We start from the raw sequence: 23,773 nt of genomic DNA, 5'->3' as shown, positions 1-23,773 counted from the left end.
TTCTTTCGGTTGATGTTGCCTTCCCTTTTATCACCCATTCAGACGCTTTCCGTACATTTCCTGGGCTCCGGGAACTGGAACTCTCCTTGAACGGCCTAAGGAATCTAAAAGTCAACGCCGGGGACTTTCCACACTTGGAAGTAAGTCAGAGGGGTGACTGATAGAGCTTAAGGGGCTAGCTTCTTGTGGCATGTAGGGAAAGGGCCTGGAACTCACTGGAAGAGCAGCGGCTTTTCCTGCAGAATGTCCTGGGTCCATTCCTTGTTGTGGTGTTCCCAAAGCAAGGCAGGATTGGACTCTGATTAATAAAATACACACAGAGGCTTTGACCAGCAAGACTCTGCGAGGAGTGGGTATAATAATTCCTCTCCACCCCTCAGCCCAGGTCGTTTTATTCACAAAAGAACTTTTTACACAGTGTTCGTAAGAACCAATCAGATTTCCTCTGTTCCACGTGGGGACAAAGTTACACTACAAAAGCTAATTTAAGCATGCATAATTCTAGGGTAAATAAAACAGGACTAAAAAGAAGGAATGCATTCAGCAACCCCAGATGTCATAAGTAAGCAATAAACACTAGAGGAAGGATGGCAAGGAGCTAGGTATCTTTATCACCTTCCTGTGAAACTATTTCCAGGCCCTAAGATTAACAAAACCAAGGAAGGGTACATCAGAGAAACTGCCTACTATCTTTTACGACCCAGGATGCCTGGCGAAGCAGCCGGCAATTGGGCTGTGTGCGTGACTTGTCACGCAAGAGAAATAGGACAGGGATGCATAGGCGTGGATTGATCAGAAATCATATCAAAATGGCTTAAACCCAGTCAACGCAAGGCTTTCATTGCTGACACAAATGGCTTGCTCCATATTTTTTATAATTCCTCATAGCAATCCCACCTGATCACTTGTTGTTTGTTGTTTAGTCGTTTAGTCGTGTCCGACTCTTTGTGACCCCCTGGACCAGAGCACGCCAGGCACTCCTGTCTTCCACTGTCTCCCGCAGTTTGGTCAAACTCATGCTGGTAGCTTTGAGAACACTGTCCCACCATCTCGTCCTCTGTCGTCCCCTTCTCCTTGTGCCGTCCATCTTTCCCAACACCAGGGTCTTTTCCAGGGAGTCTTCTCTTCTCATGAGGTGGCCAAAGTATTGGAGCCTCAGCTTCACGATCTGTCCTTCCAGTGAGCACTGAGGGCTGATTTCCTTCAGAATGGAGAGGTTTGATCTTCTTGCAGTCCATGGGACTCTCAAGAGTCTCCTCCAGCACCAGAATTCAAAAGCATCCATTCTTCGGCGATCAGCCTTCTTTATGGTCCAGCTTTCACTTCCATACATCACTACTGGGAAAACCATAGCTTTTACTATACGGACCTTTGTTGGCAAGGTGATGTCTCTGCTTTTTAAGATGCTGTCTAGGTTTGTCATTGCTTTTCTCCCAAGAAGCAGGTGTCTTTTAATTTCGTGGCTTCTGTCACCATCTGCAGTCATCATGGAGCCCAAGAAAATAAAATCTCTCACTGCCTCCATTTCTTCCCCTTCTATTTGCCAGGAGGTGATGGGGCCAGTGGCCATGATCTTCGTTTTTTTGATGTTGAGCTTCAGACCATATTTTGTGCTTTCCTTTTTCTCCCTCAATAAAAGGTTCTTTAATTCCTCCTCACTTTCTGCCATCAAGGTTGTGTCATCTGCATATCTGAGGTTGTTGATATTTCTTCCGGCAACACCTGATCACTACACCTTGTCAACTCTAGGAAGTACAGGAAGAACAGTGCCTGAAACACTGGGAAGCTGCTGCCAATCAGTGTCAAAAATACTGAGCTTGATTGACCACTTTCCTATGCTCCCCTTAGGATTCTTAACTTAGGGAAGAGGTTGTAGCTCAGTAACAGGGCATCTTCTTTGCACACAGAAGGTCATTGGTTCAGTCTCCAGGGATGTCTGGAGCCCCTGTGCTGAAGTCCTGGAGAGCCACTGCCAAGCAGTGCAGGCTATACTGAGCTCGATGGACCAATTATAAGGCCACTTCCTCTGTTCATGCAGATCAATCAAATAAATATCCTTTATTAGGCATAGCAAACCATGCATTCTCAAACAGACACCATATACAAATTGTTCAAAATACGAGCTCAGCATAACAAGGTTTGTCCCCGTCAGATCTTTAACTCCAGAGGAAATCAATTTGCATAAATAATACAATACAACGCTACCACATCACCGATCAATTAAGAACCACTAAATCTCTTTGTAATGGCCCAGTCTTTCTACGTGGACAGCACTCAAAAATTCAGCCACTATTAAAGTAATTTGATCATTCCTGTGTTCAGATATGCCTTTAGAACCTCCCCGGGGGTGGCTGGGGAATAAACCACCGGGAGGGAGTGGGTCAGGCCCCCTCTTCCTCCTCATCTGCTTCTCTGCTTCACATTTCCCCTCCCCAAAGTGACTTTTCAATTTCAAAAAGTGCCCCGGAGGTCAGTTTTGCATGTTGAGAGCAACATGTGTGTAGCCTGGAATTTTCTGATGAGTCCCTGTCTTTTTTGAAACTCTCAGGTCCCTGTGAAATGACCAATTAGGTTCCTTTTAATCTGTTTAGGTGTTTAACATAGATGAGACCCAGTACACCCTAGAAAGGCACAAGTAAACGTCAGACAACCAATACTGGATTTTCTCTGTAATATTGCTTTATTGATTAACAAGTAATTCACATGTCAAGACAAGGAATATGCACTCAACCATACATCCATTCGTACACCTTTCATACTCACCACTCTTCACTGGATTGATCAGGTTCAGTAAGAGCCACGATTGGCAGATGACAGCACAGTCAATGTCTGGCTTACAACTTAGGCTGGAGGGATTTGCCATATATACACCTCGTTGTTCATCTGTATTTGCTGTTCTGTACCATTCCTGGTACACACCGTTTTTGCCCAAACATTGTGATGTTTTCTACATTCCATTATCGCTTATACAACGCAGCTCACTATCAGTTCACTGACAGTTCAAAGACATTGCATTTATTTTGTGGTGTTCTTCAGCCATCTTTAGGCCCATACATCTTTAAGCCATTTGTTACACCAGGGAGGAGGAGACATTGCAACACGATTGTTTAATTCCTCCTTTCACTCCCTCCCAGCTGCCTTTGGAGGTCTCGTGATGGGAAAACGAGAAACCAAAGAGAAGATAATCCCATTGGATCTCAATAAATGACTCGAAATAAGTAACCCATGGCAAAACCTGTCACCTTAATTCAGGCCCCTTGTAATAAATGAAAACCTGCCCGTATTCCCTTATGGAGGACACAAGAGCCCTTATAGAGTCCTTTGCAGGTTCTCCATCGGTCGGAGAAAATAACAGAGGCCAAGCAGAGAATATCGAGAAGCAAAGCAACTAGTAAGCCTGATCTTTATTGAACTTTTGCAACAGGGTGCTCCCCTCACACACAGGAGAAGGAGGAGGACCACGAACCAAGGTGTGCCTGCCCTTATATAGACATTTTAAATTGCCCGCCCTGGAGTCCAAGACCACCCCCGGAAACATCATACATACATCACAGAAAGGGGTGTAGCTCAAGACCACCCCCCAGACACATCATACCTACATCACAGAAAGGGCGGTCTACAACAGAAATCTGAGTGTGTTGTTCATCTCCTGTCTGGCAGATTACCTGTTAATGGTCACTTGATTGGATACCCTGGAGAGCCTGGCCAGTCTTTGTAATGATAAATACTTAGTTCCTGAGCCAGGTCACAGGCTCACCCTATCCATACACAGACATACCCTTAAGACAGGATTTGTGAATGAAAAGACAATGGGGAGACTTTTTCACTTTCCTTGACCTTGCAGAGAAATCATCTGGTCAGTTTGGGAGTCAAAATGGTTTCAGGGCTGTTTTCCTGTGCTGTTTCAGACATGTGGTTTTTATATATTTATGTACGTGTTTGCTTGGTACATTTATGAACTTTTATTTTATATATAAGACCTTATTTTTTTTATTTCACCCCCAAAGCCATTGGCAATAAAAACATCTCACAGTGTCGTTCTTTCTGCTGTGGCTGGGTTAGAGGTGACGCTGGTTCTTCCCCAGCCATGGAACTGCCTGCTTTGCCTCTGCTCCAGGTCTTGGATCTCTCATACAACAACCTTTCTCCCGAGGATGTTCGAGCCCTGGGAGTTTTGTCCCACTTAAAAGCCCTCCATCTCACTGCCAATGGGCTCACTTCGCTTCCCCTCGATCTGGCTGCCCCCGAGAGGTAAGCCCATGGGGAGAGGAAGGTGGCAAGCAAGAGTTTTTATTTGTTTTTTTTTGGGGGGGGGAGGTCGGGCCGCGTGGGGTTTGTGGAACCTGTAGATCAGGGAAAGCCAACGTGGTGCATTAATAATAATAATAATAATTTTTATTTATACCCTGCCCTCCCCAGCCAAGGCTGGGCTCGGGGCGGCTAACAAGCAATAATAAAAACAAGTTGAATGAATACAACTTAAAAACAAGATTAAAATACAACATTAAAATATTAAAATGCAGCCTCATCACAGGAGGAGAAAGGAAAAAGAAAGAGGGGGAGGGAATAAAATTGGCTCCAAGCCAAAGGCCAGGCAGAATAACTCTGTCTTACAGGCCCTGTGGAAAGAAATCAGATCCCGCAGGGCCCTGGTCTCATGAGACAGAGCATTCCACCAGGCCGGAGCCAGTGTTGAAAAGGCCCTGGCTCTGGCTGAGGCTAATCTGATTTCCTTAGGGCCCGGGACCTCTAGGGTGTCGCTATTTATGGACCTTGAGGAGTGGGGCATACAGGGAGAGGCGGTCCCATAGGTACGAGGGTCCTAGGCCGTGAAGGGATTTAAAGGTCAAAACCAGCACCTTAAATCTGCCCCTGTACTCCACCGGGAGCCAGTTCAGCTGGAAAAGCACTGGGTGAATATGCTCCCATGGCAGAGACCCTGTGAGGAGCCTCGCTGCAGCATTCTGCACCCGCTGGAGTTTCTGGGACAGCTTCAAGGGCAGCCCCACGTAGAGCGAATTACAGTAATCAAGCCTGGAGATGACCGTCGCATGGATCACTGTGCCCAGGTCGGGGCGATTCTCATCACCTCCAGCCACAGGATATGCTAGCTGGGGGATGATGGGAGTTGTAGTTCAGCATCATCTCGAGGGCTCCACATTGGCTTCCTCTCTTCGTTTCTCTGTCAAAGTATTACACTGCACCCTCCTCTCCCCTTTTGCCTTTTCTTGACTGATGTGGCACAGCGAAAGTCACTGTATGTTTCCCTTGGCAGTGAGAGCTCCCCGAGGTTCCCAGCTCTGGAAGTCTTGCTCTTGGACGACAACCGCCTCTCCCACGCCAACGTCTTTGTCAGCCTCGCCAACCTCCGCAGGTAAGGAAGACCTCCTATGCTTGCTATAATAATGTAATAATAATAATTTATTACTTATACCCCGCCCATCTGGCTGGGTTTCCCCAGCCACTCTGGGCGGCTCCCAACAGAATATTAAAAACACGATAAAACATCAAACGTTAACAACTTCCCTAAACTGGGCTGCCTTCAGATGTCTTCTAAAGGTCACATAGTTGTTTATTTCCTTGACATCTGATGGGAGGGCGTTCCACAGGGCGGGTGCCACCACCGAGAAGGCCCTCTGCCTGGTTCCCTGTAACCTCACTTCTTGCAGGGAGGGAACCGCCAGAAGGCCCTTGGAGCTGGACTTCAGTGTCTGGGCTGAACGATGGGGGGGGGGGAAGAGTCCATGTCAGGGCTGGAGGGTGGCAACACGAGAACGGGCCTCTTCAGTGGTGGCTCCCCTTTTGTGGAATGCTCTTTCCAGGGAGTCTCTCCTGGCACCATTGTTATCTATTTTCAGGCAACAGGCAAAACAGTTCCTTGTTAAGCAGGCCTTTCTTTGGCTTTAACTATCTATGGCATTTTAGAGAGTGTGGGATATATTACTGTATTCCCCACCCACCCCAAGTTTTCCTATATGATAATTACTATTTTGTAAGTCATCTTGTAAGTCACGTGGCAAAAAGTGACCAATAAATTTAGCAATATGATGTGGGTCATAATATACAATTTGAGGACTGGGAGAAACTATGGAAGGAGGGTCTAAAATTCACTGCTTGTATGACGTTAAAAGAAAATATGATGAAGATGTTCTATAGATGGTATATGACACTGGTAAAACTGGCAAAAATGTACAAGACATGCAATAGGTGTTGGAAATGTAGGGATAAAGAGGGTACTTTCTACCACATGTGGTGGGAATGTAAGAAAGTGAAAGACTTCTGGGAGAAAATATACAATGAGTTAAAGAAGATCTTAAAATACACATTTATAAAGAAGCCAGAAGTCTTTTTGTTGGGAATAGTAGGAAATGAGATAAAAAGGAAAGACTGCAAATTCTTTCGATATGCAATCACAGCCGCAAGAGTGTTACTGGCCCAGAAATGGAAACAGCAAGAAATACCGACCGTGGAAGAGTGGAGAATGAAATTGTTAGATTACGCAGAGTTAGATAAATTGACAGGGAAGATTAGATACTTAAGAGACCAAAAGTTCATCGAGGACTGGGGGAAATTTGTGGAATATCTGGAATATTTAAGTGAAGGACAGATGACGCTTAAGGGATTTAAAGAAGCACTGTAAAAAAGCAAGAAATATTGTCTAAAGGGAATAGGAAAAAAGAGATAAATAATGTCAATATAAATTTGTGAAATGTGTAATTAAAATTATGACTATGGATGATTTACGGAACAGCTGAGGGAAGTCCAAAAGAGAAATAAGTTATGAAAACGATGTGAAATTAATGTATTTTGTTTTGTTTTGTTTGCTGATGTTGATTAATAAAAATTATATGCAAAAAATAAATAAAAATATTATATAGCAATAATTGGAAAACAGTCTTGCACCTTGCCCTGGTCTCTGCAGGAGTTCTGCAAACCTTGGCCTTACCGCTGGCCTCCTTGTTTCCATTTCAGCCTGAAGCAGTTAAACTTGGACAGAAACGGAATCAGAGAGGTGCCGTATCTCCACCACTTGGACAGCGGCCGATTCTCCATCCATCCTTTATCCGCCAAGTCGGGCATCAGGGAAGGATTGCGCAGCCGCAAGAGTGCTGGGAAACAGATCCGCCAGGATAAGTCCCCGGCTGGTGGTGGGCAGCCAGAGTACATTGTCTTCCAAAACAGCAAGGACCCAGACAGGACTGGTGGGCCATAATTATATATTATTCCTTTGTAGTGCAGTGGTGCTCCTCGCCCCCGTGGATGATGGTGAAAGAAGCGAACCAAGCTGTAATGGTTCTAGGGGTTGCTCATGCGTAAGTCGTCGCCACACCTGGCTGAGTTACCTGGGTGAACCCGATTCTGTCCGGACAGCCACTCACCCGTGGCTGTCTCAGTCGCTGGCAGAATCCGTCAGTGGGTGTTTCTTGAACTTCTTCCAGCAAAGAAGCTCTTTGACGCCTAGTCTCCGCCTACTCTCCCTGCGCGGAAGCCTTCTGCACAGGGAGGGCGTGGGCAACGGAGGACCCCTACTCTCCCCGCTGGTCTCCGGCGAGGAGTCATGGAGCCACCTCGCCGATTCCCCCATCTGCCCCCCTTCTCCACTGGTGCTATGCTGATTTCCCTCCCCAATAGCTGGGCTGCTTCTCTCCCTCGTGGGACGCTTTCCGTAATCCCTCTGGAGCCCTCCCTCTGGCTCCGATGGCAGTTCCCTGACACAAGCCTAGGAAACAAAAAAGAAACAAAACATAAGCCATTTATTAACAGCATAAAATTTTAACTTAAGGACCAGGTTTTATCAGAAGATAAGAGAACTGACAGTACATTTTGGCAATCCTCACAGAACTCTAGCCCAATGGTTGTCATTAATCTGATTTGAACTGATTTTATAATGAAATGATTTTAGAATGTTGTATCATTTTACTGTTGTTAGCCACTCTGAGCCCGGCTTCGGCTGGGGAGGGCGGAATATAAATATATTATTATTATTATTATTATTATTATTATTATTATTATTATTATTTACCGTATTGGCCCGAATATAAGCCGCACCCGAATATAAGCCACACCTTTAAAATTCAAGGCGGGGGGGGGGGAGAAGAGAAAAAAAGACAATACCTGAATATAAGCTGCTCCCTTAAAATTCCGCAGGCACCCGTTCCATTTTACTGTATGTCTGTTTCAACAGCAATATCGTAAACGCCATTTTTTGTAAGGTCACAAATTTAAGCCACATTTTTTCCACGGTCAGCATTTGGGGGGGAAAGTGAGGCTTATATTCAGGCCAATACAGTATTGATAGCCACTCGTATGGCTATTAATTGGGTGAAAATCTTAACTCTTTGACGTCAGATGTATAGCTAGCCTAGGAGCAGTGCAAATGATAGAACTGACAGACCTAGTAAGGAGAAGGGAAGGAAGACCATCTAATCAATTTATTGAAAAGTGAAGGCTCTTTGGTATGTGTGGGAGCAATAAAATGCAAGGTGGTAACAACAACAGCAACAACAACAATACTAATAGTACTGAGCTGGATGGGCGAAGGCAGTTCAGAGTTTTTCTCCCCAAAACAAACCACGAGTCAGGAACAACCCTTGGTTACAGCTCACAGTTTCTTTGGAAGTGCCCCATTGAATCTCATAGGATATAGCCATGGTTAGGGCTGCCATCTTAGTCCTGTTTATCCTTCACCTGTATTCAGCATCTTGATACTGATATTCCTCTTTCTCTATTTTATTTTTACAAAAAACAGAAGTTATCTTTCCATCCTGGTCCCCAGACCTGCCAACACAGGTAAGATTTTTCTTTTCTTTCAAGTCATCCTCTTCGGCTCTAGGTAAAGGGTAAAGGGACCCCTGACCGTCAGGTCCAGTCGCGGACGACTCTGGGGTTGCGGCGCTCAACTCGCTTTATTGGCCGAGGGAGCCGGCGTACAGCTTCTGGGTCATGTGGCCAGCATGACTAAGCCGCTTCTGGTGAACCAGAGCAGCGCACGGAAATGCCGTTTACCTTCCCGCTGGAGCGGTACCTATTGATCTACTTGCACTTTGATGTGCTTTTGAACTGCTAGGTTGGCAGGAGCAGGGACCAAGCAACGGGAGCTCACCCCGTTGCGGGGATTCGAACCGCTGACCTTCTGATCGAAAGCACACCAGTGCAAGTAGATAAATAGGTACCACTGTGGTGGGAAGGTAAATGGCGTTTCCGTGTGCTGCTCTGGTTTCGCCAGAAGCGGCTTAGTCATGCTGGCCACATGACCCGGAAAAACTGTCTGCGGACAAACGCCGGCTCCCTCAGCCAATAAAGCGAGATGAGCGCTGCAACCCCAGAGTCGTTCACGACTAGACTTAACTGTCAGGGGTCCTTTACCTTTTTTTTCAACCGGTAAGAACGCTCCTTTTGTTTAATCTGCTTGTTTACTGCCACTGGGGGAGGGATCTGATTTCCCGAAGTCTGGTACTACCCACATATCTTTACAGAGGGTGGTGAACACAGCACATGATATCATGGGCTGTCCCCTGAGCCCGCTAGATGACATCGCATGGGATCGATGCCTTAGGAGAGCAAGAAAAATTCTCAGGGACGTTTCACACCCTGGCCAGCACCTCTTTAATCTTCTACCCCCGGGCAGGAGATATAGAAGTATAATCAGTCGTACCAACAGGCTATAAAACAGTTTCTATCTGTGGGCTGTTAGGCTGCTGAACAGAAAATACTATAGTGCAACTGCCTTTTGGGGTTGGTGTGTTGTGCGACAAGCACACACCGTGCAATGAGATTGAGTGTATTGGGGGGGGAGGCTTGGTTAATTTCATTGTACACAGGCTGTACATTGACAATAAAGGTATTATTGTTATATGTTATTGTCAGGTGGCATCACAGAGCCACCACTTGCCTTCTGGACTTGGACAGTCCCAGGGAGAGACTGACATGCCCATATGCAGAGATTCTAAGAAGGAGGATCACAACAACTCATGATGCATTGGGGCAGGTCCTCTTTCTTCTTTGGTGGCCTGGCTTCTGTTTCTGACCTCTCCTCTGCCTTCTTTTCAGGACAGTTCTCCTTCACCGCAGATCGCTTCTAAGGCCTCCTGTGCCAGTTTCAACCCCGAGTTCACGCTTCCCCTACCAGAGCTGAGGTTTCTCAGCCTGGCCAACAACCAGGTGACTGGATCCTTCCTTTTCCACTGTTAACGAGACACACTGATCTTTTGCAACTAAGTGGTAGAGGCCAGTTTGTCTAGGAATCGCTACGATCTTTTATCACCCCGTTGGAGGACCTGGCTTCTAGTCCTCAACATCATCATAATTTTATTTATACCTCACCCATCTGGCTACATTTCCCCAGCCACTCTGGACGGCTCCCAACAGAACTGAAAACAGAATAAAACTTCAAACATTAAAAACTTCCCTAAGCAGGGCTGCCTTCAGATGTCTTCTAAAAGTCAGATAGTTGTTTATTTCCTTGACATCTGATGGGCGGGTGTTCCACAGGCTGGGCGCCACCACCAAGAATGCCCTGTGCCTGGTTCCCTGTAACCTCACTTTTCGCAGGGAGGGAACCGCCAGAAGGCCCTCGTAGGTGGACCTCAGTGTCCGGGCTGAACGATGGGAGTGGAGACGTTCTTTCAGGTGTCTAGAGGACCTCACGTTTCAAAGCCACTCCCTGGCAGGTACTTCTGGTGGCAGAGGAGACCACACTCAGTATGGGGTGGGGCAGGAAACACCTTTGCATGCCAAGAAGATGCTCTGCCCTGCCTAGAAAGTATGACAGCACTCAGACACCACCACTAAGAACAAGTTCTCACAGAGGTGGCAAATCTCTCTGGCACTTCAGAGTTTTAAGTTGTTGCCCATCATTCTTCTTCATAAAAAACAGCCCCAAAAAACCAACCTTCCAGACTGAAATCTAGACCCCTCAGGGAGGAGAAAGGCTAGAACCCTTCTCCCTGACATGCAAATTTCCTTCCTTCCTTCCTTCCTTCCTTCCTTCCTTCCTTCCTTCCTTCCAAAGAAAGACCTCCCAATATATATATATATTAAAGGTAAAGGGACCCCTGACCATTAGGTCCAGTTGTGGCTGACTCTGGGGTTGTGGCACTCATCTCGCTTTATTGGCCGAGGGAGCCAGCGTACAGCTTCCGGGTCATGTGGTCAGCATGACTAAGCCGCTTCTGGCGAACCAGAGCAGCGCACGGAAACGCCGTTTACCTTCCTGCTGGAGTGGTACCTATTTATCTACTTGCACTTTGATGTGCTTTCGAACTGCTAGGTTGGCAGGAGCAGGGACCAAGCAACGGGAGCTCACCCCGTCACGGGGATTTGAATCGCAGACATTCTGATCAGCAAGTCCTAGGCTCTGTGGTTTAACCCACAGCGCCACCCGTTACAAAGGCCTTTATTCCTATACATGCACTACAACTTAAAATAGTATCTAACCATTTGTAAAACATGTTCTTATGAAGTGACCCACAAGTTGCCTTTGTTTCTGGTCTTTGGTTTCCTGGATAATTAGTGAACAAAATGAAGCTCCAGCAAAGGCACCTCTCTGCTTTCTTCCCCCTGCCAGTCTTAATTTGTGAGGCAATTTTCCCCTCAGGGCAATATGCCACCCTCCCTTGTACCAAGCTTTCAAATGTGCACCCTTTAAGTCTCTTCCGAATGTGGCTATAACCCTATGCACTGCTGCTAAATAAAATCCAATTACTGGTTCATCCACCAAGCCCTGATTTCAGTCGTCGTTTAAATACAGGCTCTGTAGCGTAGGCTCTGGAGACTTCATGATATGCTGATGAGTAGTTTTACTTATCGCATTAAACACTTGTTCCCCCCAATTTGCCACTTTTGTGCATGTCCACCACAGGTGTCTGTAGCTGCCTCTGTTCCCACATGCTCATCAGCACATCAGTGGAGTATGTTTATGCGCATATTGATATTTACCTGAGGTTAAATACAATGTCTGCATTATCTTCAGAATCGTTTCCTTGATGCTGGGTGCATTTTCTATGACCAGTAATTGATTGATGGATGGATGGATGGATGGATAGATTGTGTGAATATTCGGTTCTGTGAGCCCTTTTTGAAGTGGGGTAGCCCCAATGCACCAGCCTCCTTCCTAAGCCTAAATCGTAACGCTGGTCCTTTTAACGCTGGCTCCCTTTCACAGCGGTGACTCACGGTTGCCTACCAACCTGAAAGCGCTGCTGTGTTCTGATTTGCAGATCGAACATGAGGAAGATTTGTTAGCCGTGGCTCTTTTCCCATCGCTGACCGAGCTGACGTTCCACGGCAACCCTTTCACCACATCGCGCAGCGGTAAAACGAGAACAGCAGCAACCATTTTCTAGTCCCTGTGGTTATGGGTGTGGCCAGCAACAAGTTTCTAGTCCCTGTGGTTGGTAAAGGGACCCCTGACCATTAGGTCCAGTCGTGGCCGACTGTGGGGTTGCTGCGCTCATCTCGCTTTATTGGCCGAGGGAGCCGGCCTACAGCTTCTGGGTCATGTGGTCAGCATGACTAAGCCGCTTCTGGCGATGCAGAGCAGCACACGGAAACGCCATTTACCTTCCCGCTGGAGCAGTACCTATTTATCTACTTGCACTTTGAACTGCTAGGTTGGCAGGAGCAGGGACCGAGCAACAGGAGCTCACCCCCTCGTGGGGATTCGAACCGCCGACCTTCTGATCGGCAAGTCCTAGGCTCTGTGGTTTAACCCACAGCGCCACCTGCGTCCCTGTCCCTGTGGTTATAGGCATGAAAATGCCTGCTGTGAAACCTTAGAAACCAGAAGGTGCCTAAATTATATTTTCTGTGCTCTGCAGATCTCACCTCTTCCTGTGACTAGGAGAGCCAGAATAAAGAGGGCAAAGTCAATCTGCCTCAATCTGCACATTTTATGTAGGTTGCAGAATTCATAGAGTTTGGAGCACCCAGGTGCAAATTTTTAGTCCCAAGTCTGCACAGCACTGCTGCAGCTGCCTCCACTCTCTGTGCTGCCTTGTGGTTCCTCTTTGTCGCTAGCTGAAATGCATCATGGAAATGAAGCTAATCTATTCAACATAGACCACCCAGTTGCTTAATGACGATTCCCTCCCCCTTTCTTTTCTTCTCTTCCTTTCCAGGTGACCCACCTTTACTCACCAGTTTCCTTCAGAACAAGCTGGGGATTAAAATGGTTCGGAAGAAAATTTCGAAACTGGAAAAGCCACGTATCTTTATACCCAACAAGCCTAGCCGGAAGGTAGGAGCCCTTTAGGAAGGCGTTAAGGAAGTCCGTTTCAGAATGGGAAGCTTTTAAACAGAGGTCGGGGGTGTAGGAATTCTCTGTGATTCCTGCATTGGAGGGGGTTGGACTAGATGACCGGTGGGGTCCCTTCCAGCTCTATCATTCTGTTGTTGTTTATTGAGGAGAATGGGGCAAGAGGAAGATGATGTTTCCGCTGTTGCTCATCAAACTTAGAAGGGCCAAGGAAGCTCCCTGCAGCTGAGAGAGACTCATAACCTGAAGATTTGGCTGGCACATGGAGTTCAATTTAATATATGAATTTTAGCTTCTGCCCACCTACTGTTGCTCCCCTAGAGACCCTCCCAGGTGTTAAGATCAGCAGAGGGGGGACCCTCTTAGTAGTTTCTCCACTCTCAGGCGCAAGCTGGTGGGGGCGGCCTGGGAGAATGCAATCTGTGTCACAGACACTCAGCCATGGAATTCCCTCCCCACAAAGGTGCGCTTGGCAACTTCCTTGCATACCATAGTTTCCATCATAAGCTGAAGACACGCCTCCTTTCCCTGGCCCCTGACACCTGAAATGTGCATTTTCAGGACCCGACCAATTGCTGTGGCGGTCATTTGTTTTAAACTCGTTTTCATATCAAATTGCTATGACCTGCCCTTGGGCCTTAGGATGAATTATTTCATTATTATTTATTAAATTTGTACACCACCCATCACCCGAAGGTATCAGGGCGGTTCACAGCATAAAAATACGAGATAAAAACACTAAATACATAATGAAAGCCAGAAGAAAAACATACCAGTAACCCCCACTCCCCCCATCCTGGGTAAGAAACAACAACAACAACAACAACAACAACAACAACAACAACAACAACCAGTTGTTATTTGGCAACCCAGATCCAAGATCTCATTCCTTCCCTTCCAAAGTCCTGCCTACTCCTGTTCTGCCAGCAGCAGATGCATCCCCTTCTAGGCTCAGAATAAGGAACTTCTGGACCTTTCAGATTTTGAACTCCCAACTCCCATCCTCCCTGACCCTTGGGCCACTTTTGGATGAGGCTGATGGGAGAAGGAGCCTGACCACATCTGGAGGGCCTATGGGTTCCTCTATCCATCTCTCAAGCCCTGAGTTTCCCAGGCCAGCTTCTCATTTTCTCAGCTCTGTTCATTCCCCAAATCTTCCTAAAGCTACTCCTCTGCAATGGGAAAAGGGGTGCTGTTTTCTCCCACTGCTTAGTTTCTGAAAAGTGCAACGGTGATTGGGTGCATAGCTGTCAACCGTCCCTTATTCGGCGGGAAACTCCCTTATACTAGCGCCATTTCCTGCTGCTGTCCGGGGTTGATGATGTCCCTTAAATTTCCCGGGTTTCATGCTCACCCAGCTCGGGAGGGAAGCGGTGGCTCAGGGTCCTCCGCCTCGAGAGAGCAAGAGAGAGTGCGCACGAGCTGCCGCGTCTCCATCTCTCCCTTTTCCCCCTCAGGGGCATGTCATGAGGAGACAGGTGGCGGCGGGCTCTCTTGTGAGACTTCCACTGCGCTGCCATGGGAAGCTGGAGGCGGCGGTGGCTGAGGAAGCGGCCTGAGGGAGGAGGAAGAGGAGGGGATGGGGAGGGATGGAGAAGGGTGGTGCTTCAGCGGCTGCGGCTGTGCCGCAACCGCCTCATGCCAGGCTCGTGGGTGAGAGTCTCTCTCCCTCCCTCCCTCTCTCTCGGGCGGGGAAGGGCCGATGGAACTCCTCGCGCCAGGACGACAGCAGCCCCGACGTGCATAAGCTAAACAAAATCCCTTATTTTGGCTGCTGATCCCTTATTTTTGAGGCTGTTGGTCCCTTATTTTCAAATCTGTAAGTTGACAGCTATGATTGGGTGGGGTGCAGGAAGAACGACACTTGTGGTTATTTATTTCATGAAGTTTTTGCACCATTTGATTGCAAAACAACGACAAGAAGGCCTTACAAATGTGGAATGGGCACCATGGGGCAGCTAAAATAGTGCCAGCTCTGCTGATTAATGGTTAGGGTTTTAAGAGCTGTAGGTTGCAGCCAGGGATGGGTGCTGGGTTTGGAAAGACAGGAGACTGTTCCGCTGTGGTCCTCCCAGGTCTAGAATGCATCACACCGTGGCCTTCTGTGTCTTTTGCAGGTGAAAGCACAGCTGCCCAAGGTCCAAAAGCGGCCTCAGATGCTAGAAGACCACCTGGAGACCACCTTCTGGCAGCTGTGGACAGGTGCAGATCTGGATCCCAATAAAAGAGTGAGTCTGGACGAGCCTCTTCCACCCATCAAGAGAATTTCACTACCGTACAAACCAGAGAAGCCCGTTTTGCCTCTTAAGGAGGAGGAAATATCTGCACCCTCTTCTCTGGAGTGTTGTGTTTGTGATGCTTCAGCAGACCAGCTCTCAGCAGACCAGGTGGAAGATGTTCCTGAAGGCCAGTCTTCGCTAGCTGACTTAGTGTTTGGAAATGTTGCGTCCACTCAACCTCCTGTGGAGCAGCTCCCACCTGAACCTCTCCCACCAGAAGAGAATCTGCCTGAACCCAGCCCTCTGATCACAGCACCTTCACTAGGACAAGAGCTGCCCAAGAGGCCTCAGTTCATCTCATTGTCTTTGCCAGGCCAGGACCACGGTGCTCCTGTTCCTCCTCCCAACTCACCTTTGCCTTTGCAAGAGCAGGGTCTCTCCGAAGGTCCTCCAGCAGAACCAGATCAGCTGAGGCCGTTTCCACCCCGCAGCTCGCTTTTGCCAGGACGAAGTAGATCAGAACCTCTTCCACCAGCTCATTCTCCCGCAGGGGAGCAGGACTTGTCCGGGTCTCCAGCCAGATCCCTGTCGGTGGGACAGGGCTTTCCTGATGCCTCTCCACCAGCTGGACCACCGGCAGTGGAGGGTGATCACCCGGAACCCATCCCACCAGCCAGCTCAGCTCCTCCAGGACCAGAATTGCCAGAACTTGTCTCAGCTACTAGATCAACCTCAGCAGGTCCACCGGGGATTCTCCTGACAACCACTTCTCTTGCAGAAGATCAAGGTCAGGTGGAGCCACCACTGCCACATAGCTCAGCTTCCGAAAGTTTGCCTGGACTTGCTCCACCACACTTGTCTGGGACTCTCCTGCCGACCACTTCTCCTCCAGAAGGGCAAGATCAGGTGGAGCCCTCTCAGGACCTGGCAGAACCTGTCTCTCCATCGATGCCCTGCTTGGAGGAACCAGCTCCCTCTGAGCCTGTTCCACCACCTGGATCCCCTCCAGCAGAGCAAGATCACCTGGAATCTGCTCCATTACCCACCTCACCCACACAAGAGCAGATTCCGCCAGAGACCGTTCCACCACCTGGATCCCCTCCAGGGGAGCAAGACTTGGCCCAGCCAAGTCCTCCTTCAGCTGAACGGAATCTTTCTTGGACTTCGCAACCAACCGGATCCCCTCCAGGAGGGCAGGATCATCTGGAACCCGTTCCACCGGCCACCTCACCGGTCCAAGAACCCGACCGATCGGGTTCCGAGCTCCAAGATGGATCAGAGGAAGAGGAGTTTTCAGAATCTCGACCAGCCAGCTTAACTTCTGTGGAATGTGGCCTGTCTGGGTCGTCTTCCAGGGAGCTTTACATGCTCTTTGCCAAAGTCCACTCGAGCACGAAGCCTATTTTTGAAACATATGATAGTCTTTCTAGTGAGGGCGAGGTGTTTAGCGGCAGCGGGGAGTTCGTGGAGGCAGAGGAAACAGAATCCATTTTCATGACGCAGGTATGTCAGCTGGTAGTACGCCATGGTATTTAAGCAAGAGATGTTTACCAATGAAGCCATTCTAGAATCCCAACCTGTAGTTTACACTAGACAACGTATCATCCCAATACCGGTTTGAAGTCCATATTGCAGGCATCTCCAAACTCGGCCCTCCAGATGTTTGGGGACTACATATACATATCAAATAGTCCAAATAGGTACCCCTGCCCATACGGCCAGTCGTGTCCGACTCTAGGGTTGTGCGCCCATCTCACTTAAGAGGCCGGGGGCCAGCGCTGTCTGGAGACACTTCCAGGTCACGTGGCCAGCGTGACGAAGCTGCTCTGGCGAGCCAGCACCAGCGCAGCACACGGAAACGCCGTTTACCTTCCCGCTATAAAGCGGTACCTATTTATCTACTTGCACTTAGGGGTGCTTTCGAACTGCTAGGTGGGCAGGAGCTGGGACCGAAAGACGGGAGCTCACCCCGCCGCGGGGATTCGAACCGCCGACCATACGATTGGCAAGCCCTAGGCGCTGAGGTTTTACCCACAGCGCCACCCGCGTCCCTCTAGTCCAAATATTCTGCCTAAATTCTAAAAAAAAATTGTTGGGACTTCCCATGCTTCACGTTCGGGGGGGGGGGCTCTGATCATCTCATATCTCTGCTGCCTTGAATAGTCTTTCCAATAGTTCCTTTAAATCTTCCTCTTGTTAACCTTCCTTCTTTTATGACCTCTGAGTTGTTTCCACAAGCGAGTTGAAATAAGCAATGATATGTTTCTGTGTGGGTTTTGTGCATGACTCTCACATAGGTAAAGGTAAAGGTACCCCTGCCCGTACGGGCCAGTCTTGACAGACTCTGGGGTTGTGTGCCCATCTCACTTAAGAGGCCAGGGGCCAGCGCTGTCCGGAGACACTTCCGGGTCACGTGGCCAGTGTGACAAAGCTGCATCTGGCGAGCCAGAGCTGCACACAGAAACGCCGTTTACCTTCCCGCTGGTAAGCGGTCCCTATTTATCTACTTGCACCCGGAGGTGCTTTCGAACTGCTAGGTTGGCAGGCGCTGGGACCGAGCAGTGGGAGCGCACCCCGCCGCAGGGATTCGAACCGCCGACCTTTCGATCGGCAAGCCCTAGGTGCTGAGGCTTTAACCCACAGCGCCACCTGCGTCCCGACTCTCACATACCTCCATTTATTTCTTGGGTCTGAAGGTGGACGAGGAGTCTGGTCCCTTGCCGAAGACTGAAAGGGTGGCATCCCCACGTAAGATGTCAGGCAAAGGAAGAAGGCAAGCCCAGCCAGTCCCCGAAAAATACAAGGGTTATGAAGAGCTGCTCGGCGGAGACCCTGGCGCAGATTTCGTTGACCCAGTGGGTGAGTTGACCTGGGACTGCTGGAAATGTCAAGTGCAGGCTTTGACCTTCCTTGTTCCAGTTGACAAAAGGATCTTGGCTGGGGCCCATGGTTGAACTTTCCTCTCCCATCACACAGAGAGCTACCATCTAACTTTTGCAAAGGTCCATCTGTCTCTGCATTGTCTACACTGCATGGGCCCTCAAGATTCACCTAGTGTATGTACTCACGTTTTTAAAAATGCACATCTATTTCTTGAAGTCACTCTATACTCTCTGCATTGATCTGTGTTTCGGGTGCTGAGTTGCTGTGTGTAAAATGAAGCTCTGTGGTCCCCGTTCACTAGAATGGTAAATCTAAAAACAACTACAGTGGTACCTCGGCTTTCGGACATCTCCGTTGATGAACATTTCGGTTTTTGAACGCCGTAAACCTGCAAGTAAACGCTTCGGTTTTCAAACATGCCTCGGAAGTTGAACATCGAATTTTCCGTATTGTGTTTTCGGTTTTCGAACGTTTCAGAACTCGAATGGTCTTCCGGACCATTTGAAAACCGATCTACCACTGTATAACTTTCCCCCTTTTTGGATAAAGTGGATTAAATTTGCAGGCCACTTCAGAGTGGATTAAGCCTCCCCAATTGCAGAGGAGAAAAGGTTCAGGGCTTTCTGTTGGGGGAGTAAAAGGGATTCATTTCCCTTCATAATCTTGTATGGGGAGGGGGAAGCAGGGGGTCGTCTTTTGCTCTTTCCCACCCTAACATAATTCAGAAATAGATGGGTGGTGTATCTTATTGCTTGTTGCTTATTTTAAAGTGCTTTGTGATGTCGTGGTGGAATTTATTTTCTAGTTGGATTCCTGAGAGATCTTCTAAACAGGGTTTACGTTAACATGGTTCCCACCCCCAATTTCCCCTGTGCTCCCATTTTTATTTCAACCAGGAATACAGCACAATGTCCAAGCTCTGGAGAAGGCGCTCCGATATCCCCGTGTGTACCGCGAATCAAAGGCCAGGCTGGACAGCTACCAGAAGCCTTATGTTCCTCCAGAGAAAAAGGTACTGTATTTTTCGCTCCATAAGACGCACCAGACCATAAGACGCACCTAGTTTTTAGAGGAGGAAAGGGGAAAACCCCTGGGTTTTTTTGAGGATCAGCTCACAGTTATGTAGCTTCTTTTGCAAAGGGGAAAAGCCCCATTTTTTTTGAGATCAGCTCAAAGTTGTGCAGCTTCTTTTGCAAAGGGAAAAAATCTTGTTTTTATGGGGTTCAGCTCACAGTTCTGCAGCTTTTTTAGGAAAGGAAAGGGAGCCGTTTCTTCTGTTTCCAGACAGATGATCTAATCAGCCAGTCTCATGTCGCTGGGGAAACTAACAGCCTCCGTTTGCAGAACATTCAAGAATGGACAAGGGCAAGGGCCGGGGCAGGAAAGGGAGCCAGCGATCAACCACACATTCACTCCATAAGACGCACAGACATTTCCCCTTACTTTTTAGGAGGAAAAAGGTGCATCTTATAGAGTGAAAAATACGGTAAATGGTATCCAGGGAAGTAAAACTCTTGCCTCCAGACCTGGGAGGTTGGAGCTCAAACTTCTACTTAGGGGAGGGATGTTTGGCAAATGGTTCCCTCTGCGCCTCAGTCCCCTGTCTGTAAAATGGGAAGATACAAAGGGAGGACGGCGTGCTGTCAAATGAACAAGAACATCAAGAAAGCGCTTTGTGAAATACTTTGCAAAATATCGAAGCTAAATTGTACTGGGGTCACCCTCTAGACTAGTGGCTTCCAAACTTTTCGGAGCCACCCCCCCTTTAGTTTCTGTAAACTCACTGCCCGTCTCCATTAAAGGTAAAGGGACCCCTGACCATTAGGTCCAGTTGTGGCCGACTCTGGGGTTGCGGCGCTCATCTCACTTTATTGGCCAAGGGAGCCGTCGTACAGCTTCTGGGTCATGTGGCCAGCATGACTAAGCCGCTTCTGGCGAAGCAGAGCAGTGCAGGTAAACACCGTTTACCTCCCCGCCGGAGCGGTACCTCTTTATCTACTTGCACATGACGTGCTTTGAACTGCTAGGTTGGCAGGAGCAGGGACTGAGCAACAGGAGCTCACCCCGTCGTGGGGGTACCTTCTGATCGGCAAGTCCTAGGCTCTGTGGTTTAACCCACAGCGCCACCCACGTCCCTGCCCGTCTCCATTACTGTACCCTATAAAAAGCAATATTCAGAATAGCACTAAGGAAGATGACAACAGAGGCGGATTTAGGGGGACACAACTGGTTCGGTCACACTAGGTGCAGAACCTGATGTGGAATGGAAGCCGGGGGGAGGCACAGATTTTTGCGCTGCTCTGGTTTCTCCAGAAGTGGCTTAGTCCTGCTGGCCACATGACCCGGAAGAACTGTCTGCAGACAAACGCCGGCTCCCTTGGCCTGAAGGTGAGATGAGCGCCGCAACCCCAGAGTCGTTCGTGACTGGACTTAACTGTCAGGGGTCTTTTACCTTTACCTTTATTTATACCTCGGTAGGCAATCCTGAAGCAGGTGGCGCATGGGACGCAGGTGGCGCATGGGACGCAGGTGGCGCTGTGGGTTAAAGCCTCAGCGCCTAGGGCTTGCCGATCGAAAGGTCGGTGGTTCGAATCCCTGCGGCGGGGTGCGCTCCCGCTGCTCGGTCCCAGCGCCTGCCAACCTAGCAGTTCGAAAGCACCTCCGGGTGCAAGTAGATAAATAGGGACCGCTTACCAGCGGGAAGGTAAACAGCGTTTCCGTGTGCAGCTCTGGCTCTGGCCAGAGCAGCGATGTCACGCTGGCCACGTGACCCGGAAGTGTCTCCGGACAGCGCTGGCCCCTGCCCTCTTAAGTGAGATGGGCGCACAACCCCAGAGTCTGGCAAGACTGGCCCGTACGGGCAGGGGTACCTTTACCTTTACCTTTACCTAGGCAATCCCCAGCAAAAGGTTGCAGCGTGGAGCGTGAAGGGCTTCAGGCAGACAGACACAACACCCTCCATGATGCTCATTTGCATTCCTGCCTCCTCTCCTGTCCCCCCCCCCAAAAAAAAAGCAGACACTGGGCATTTGATGGCCACTGAGCATGCTCAGTCCTCATCCAGCTGCCTCATTGTTTTTAGCACTCCCCCCCCCGCACCATTTTGCCTATACAGTGGTACCTCGGGTTAAGTACTTAATTCATTTCGGAGGTCTGTTCTTAACCTGAAACTGTTCTTAACCTGAAGCACCGCCTTAGCTAATGGGGCCTCCTGCTGCCGCCGTGCCGCCAGAGCACGATTTCTGTTCTCATCCTGAAGCAAAGTTCTTAACCCGAGGTACTATTTCTGGGTTAGCGGAGTCTGTAACCTGAGGTACCACAGGATAAGGATCGGCCCGCACTCCTGAGCATCACCAATAGAGGGAACGGTAAGTGAAGATGTGGGGATTGTCTGTGGCCTTCTCATTTTGATCCGCTTTCTGTGCAGGCCTTGAGTGTCCGTCCGCCACCAGCTGAAAAGACCCGGCTGCAGAAGCTGGAAGAAATCCTCCTGAAGATGCGCAACCCCACGAATATCATACAGATGCCACTAGGTATTTATTTATTTCATAAAATTAACGTACTACTTGATTGCAGAAAGAAAGAAGAAACCTCTGAGTGGATTACAAACAAGGTAAAGCAACGAAAGTATCAGTGAGAAAAATTTAGAAAAATGAGCAACACTTAGCTCTGTTGATGGGGGATGCGGGTGGCGCTGTGGGTTAAACCACTGAACCTAGGGCTTGCCAATTGGAAGGTTGGTGGTTTGAATCCCCGCGACGGAGTGAGCTCCCGTTGCTCGGTCCCAGCTCCTGCCAACCTAGCAGTTTGAAAGCACATCAAACGTGCAAGAAGATCAATAGGTACCGCTCTGGCGGGAAGGTAAACGGCATTTCCGTGCGCTGCCCTGGTTCGCCAGAAGCGGCTTAGTCATGCTGGCCACATGACCCGGAAAAAACTGTCTGCGGACAATGCTGGCTTCCTCGGCTGGTAAAGCAAGATGAGCACCGCAATCCCAGAGTCGTTCGCAACTGGACTTAACTATCAGGGGTCCTTTACCTTTACCTTTTTTAGCTCCGTTGGTTAGAAGGTGGTGCTGAGAATGCCAGGGTTGCAGGTTTGATTCCCGTATGGGGCAGCTGCCCTTTCCTGCTTTGCAGGGGATTGAACTGAATGACCCTCAGGGTCGCTTCCAATTCCAACTCTATGAAACCTTCTGAAAACTTAAAACAAAAATAGACTAAGAAGAGATTAAGACTCACTCACACAGCAACGCTAGGCTGTTTTCCATCTAACCTCCCTTGCTCCTCTCTCGCTAGCAGAAGCAGAATACAGTGGTACCTTGGGTTAAGTACTTCATTCGTTCCGGAGGTCCGTTCTTAACCTGAAACTGTTCTTAACCTGAAGCACCACTTTAGCTAATGGGGCCTCCTGCTGCCGCTGCACGATTTCTGTTCTCATCCTGAAGCAAAGTTCTTAACCCGAGGTACTATTTCTGGGTTAGCGGAGTCTGTAACCTGAAGCATATGTAACCCGAGGTACCACTGTACATTATGCAAATGCAATGAAAAATAGACCTGCCTGACTGCAGTTTGGTTCTCTTAATAAGAACATAAGAGTCTGCTGGACTGGGCCAATGGCCCACCTAATGCAGAATCCTGTTCTCACAGTGGCCAACCAGATGCCTGTGGGAAACTGGTGATCAGGATCCAAGCGCAAGGGCCCTCTCCCCTGCTGTTGTTTCCAGCAACTGGGATTCAGAAACATTGGAAGCAGAACAGAGCCATCATGGCTGGTAGCCCCCGATAGCCCTCCATGCATTTGTCTAATCGTCCTCCAAAGCCATCCCAGTGCATAGCTGCCAACGTTTCCCCTTTTTTAAAGGGAAACTCCCTTATTCCGAATAGGATTCCTCGCAAGAAAAGGGAAAAGTTGACAGCTATGTCCCAGTTGGTGGCCATCACTACCTCCTGTGGGAGTTCCATAGTTTAGTTGTGTACGGCATGAATAGGCCCTTTCTTTCCTGCGTTCTTTGCAGTGTGCATCCTGCGGAGGAAGAAAGACAACTGGCGCGAGTACCGGCAGGCCCTGGCGATGCTGAAGGAGTTCCGGAAGGAGTATAAAGCGGCAGTGGCCAGCTGCAACAAGCAGGTTGAGTCCAAAGCCATTAGTAAGGAGGGTACCAGTGCAGAGACGAGCCAAAACTTGATGCTCGAGGGTCTCCCTGAGGCTGAGGTGGGTGGGCAGCCACTTGAAGAATCCTCGGTCCCTACGGAGGAGAAAGGATTTTCTCCATCCAATCCGAAGAAAGCTCAATTTAAACCGGACTGCTGAGGAACCTCCTCTTTTTACAAGACATAAGAGCTATTTGCTGTATTTTCCGAAGAGCCCTTTGTCCTAAGAGGCCATAGTGGTGTAACTAGCAACCATAGGAACG

The 23,773-nt window shown here is 48.8% G+C and overlaps 1 protein-coding gene across 1 annotated transcript in view; it reads left to right on the top strand.

The window, feature by feature from the left end:
* XRRA1 (X-ray radiation resistance associated 1) overlaps positions 1-23,773 on the top strand; it is a 40,465-nt gene extending 16,692 nt beyond the window's left edge. The window contains exons 7-19 of the mRNA XM_079973379.1: positions 43-140; positions 4,118-4,251; positions 5,276-5,374; positions 6,973-7,202; positions 8,750-8,790; positions 10,051-10,161; positions 12,219-12,312; positions 13,119-13,237; positions 15,373-16,977; positions 18,171-18,333; positions 19,254-19,369; positions 21,785-21,890; positions 23,375-23,773. Coding sequence (XP_079829505.1) covers positions 43-140; positions 4,118-4,251; positions 5,276-5,374; positions 6,973-7,202; positions 8,750-8,790; positions 10,051-10,161; positions 12,219-12,312; positions 13,119-13,237; positions 15,373-16,977; positions 18,171-18,333; positions 19,254-19,369; positions 21,785-21,890; positions 23,375-23,670 — 3,212 coding nt within the window. The 3' untranslated portion in view covers positions 23,671-23,773. The remainder of the gene's footprint in view (positions 1-42; positions 141-4,117; positions 4,252-5,275; positions 5,375-6,972; positions 7,203-8,749; positions 8,791-10,050; positions 10,162-12,218; positions 12,313-13,118; positions 13,238-15,372; positions 16,978-18,170; positions 18,334-19,253; positions 19,370-21,784; positions 21,891-23,374) is intronic.

Source organism: Podarcis cretensis, assembly GCF_951804945.1.
Source record: "Podarcis cretensis genome assembly, chromosome: 4".
In the NCBI taxonomy this organism is placed as follows: Eukaryota; Metazoa; Chordata; class Lepidosauria; order Squamata; family Lacertidae; genus Podarcis; species Podarcis cretensis.
The sequence above is the reverse complement of the archived record's forward strand: the minus strand, read 5'-3'. Positions and strand labels throughout refer to the sequence as shown.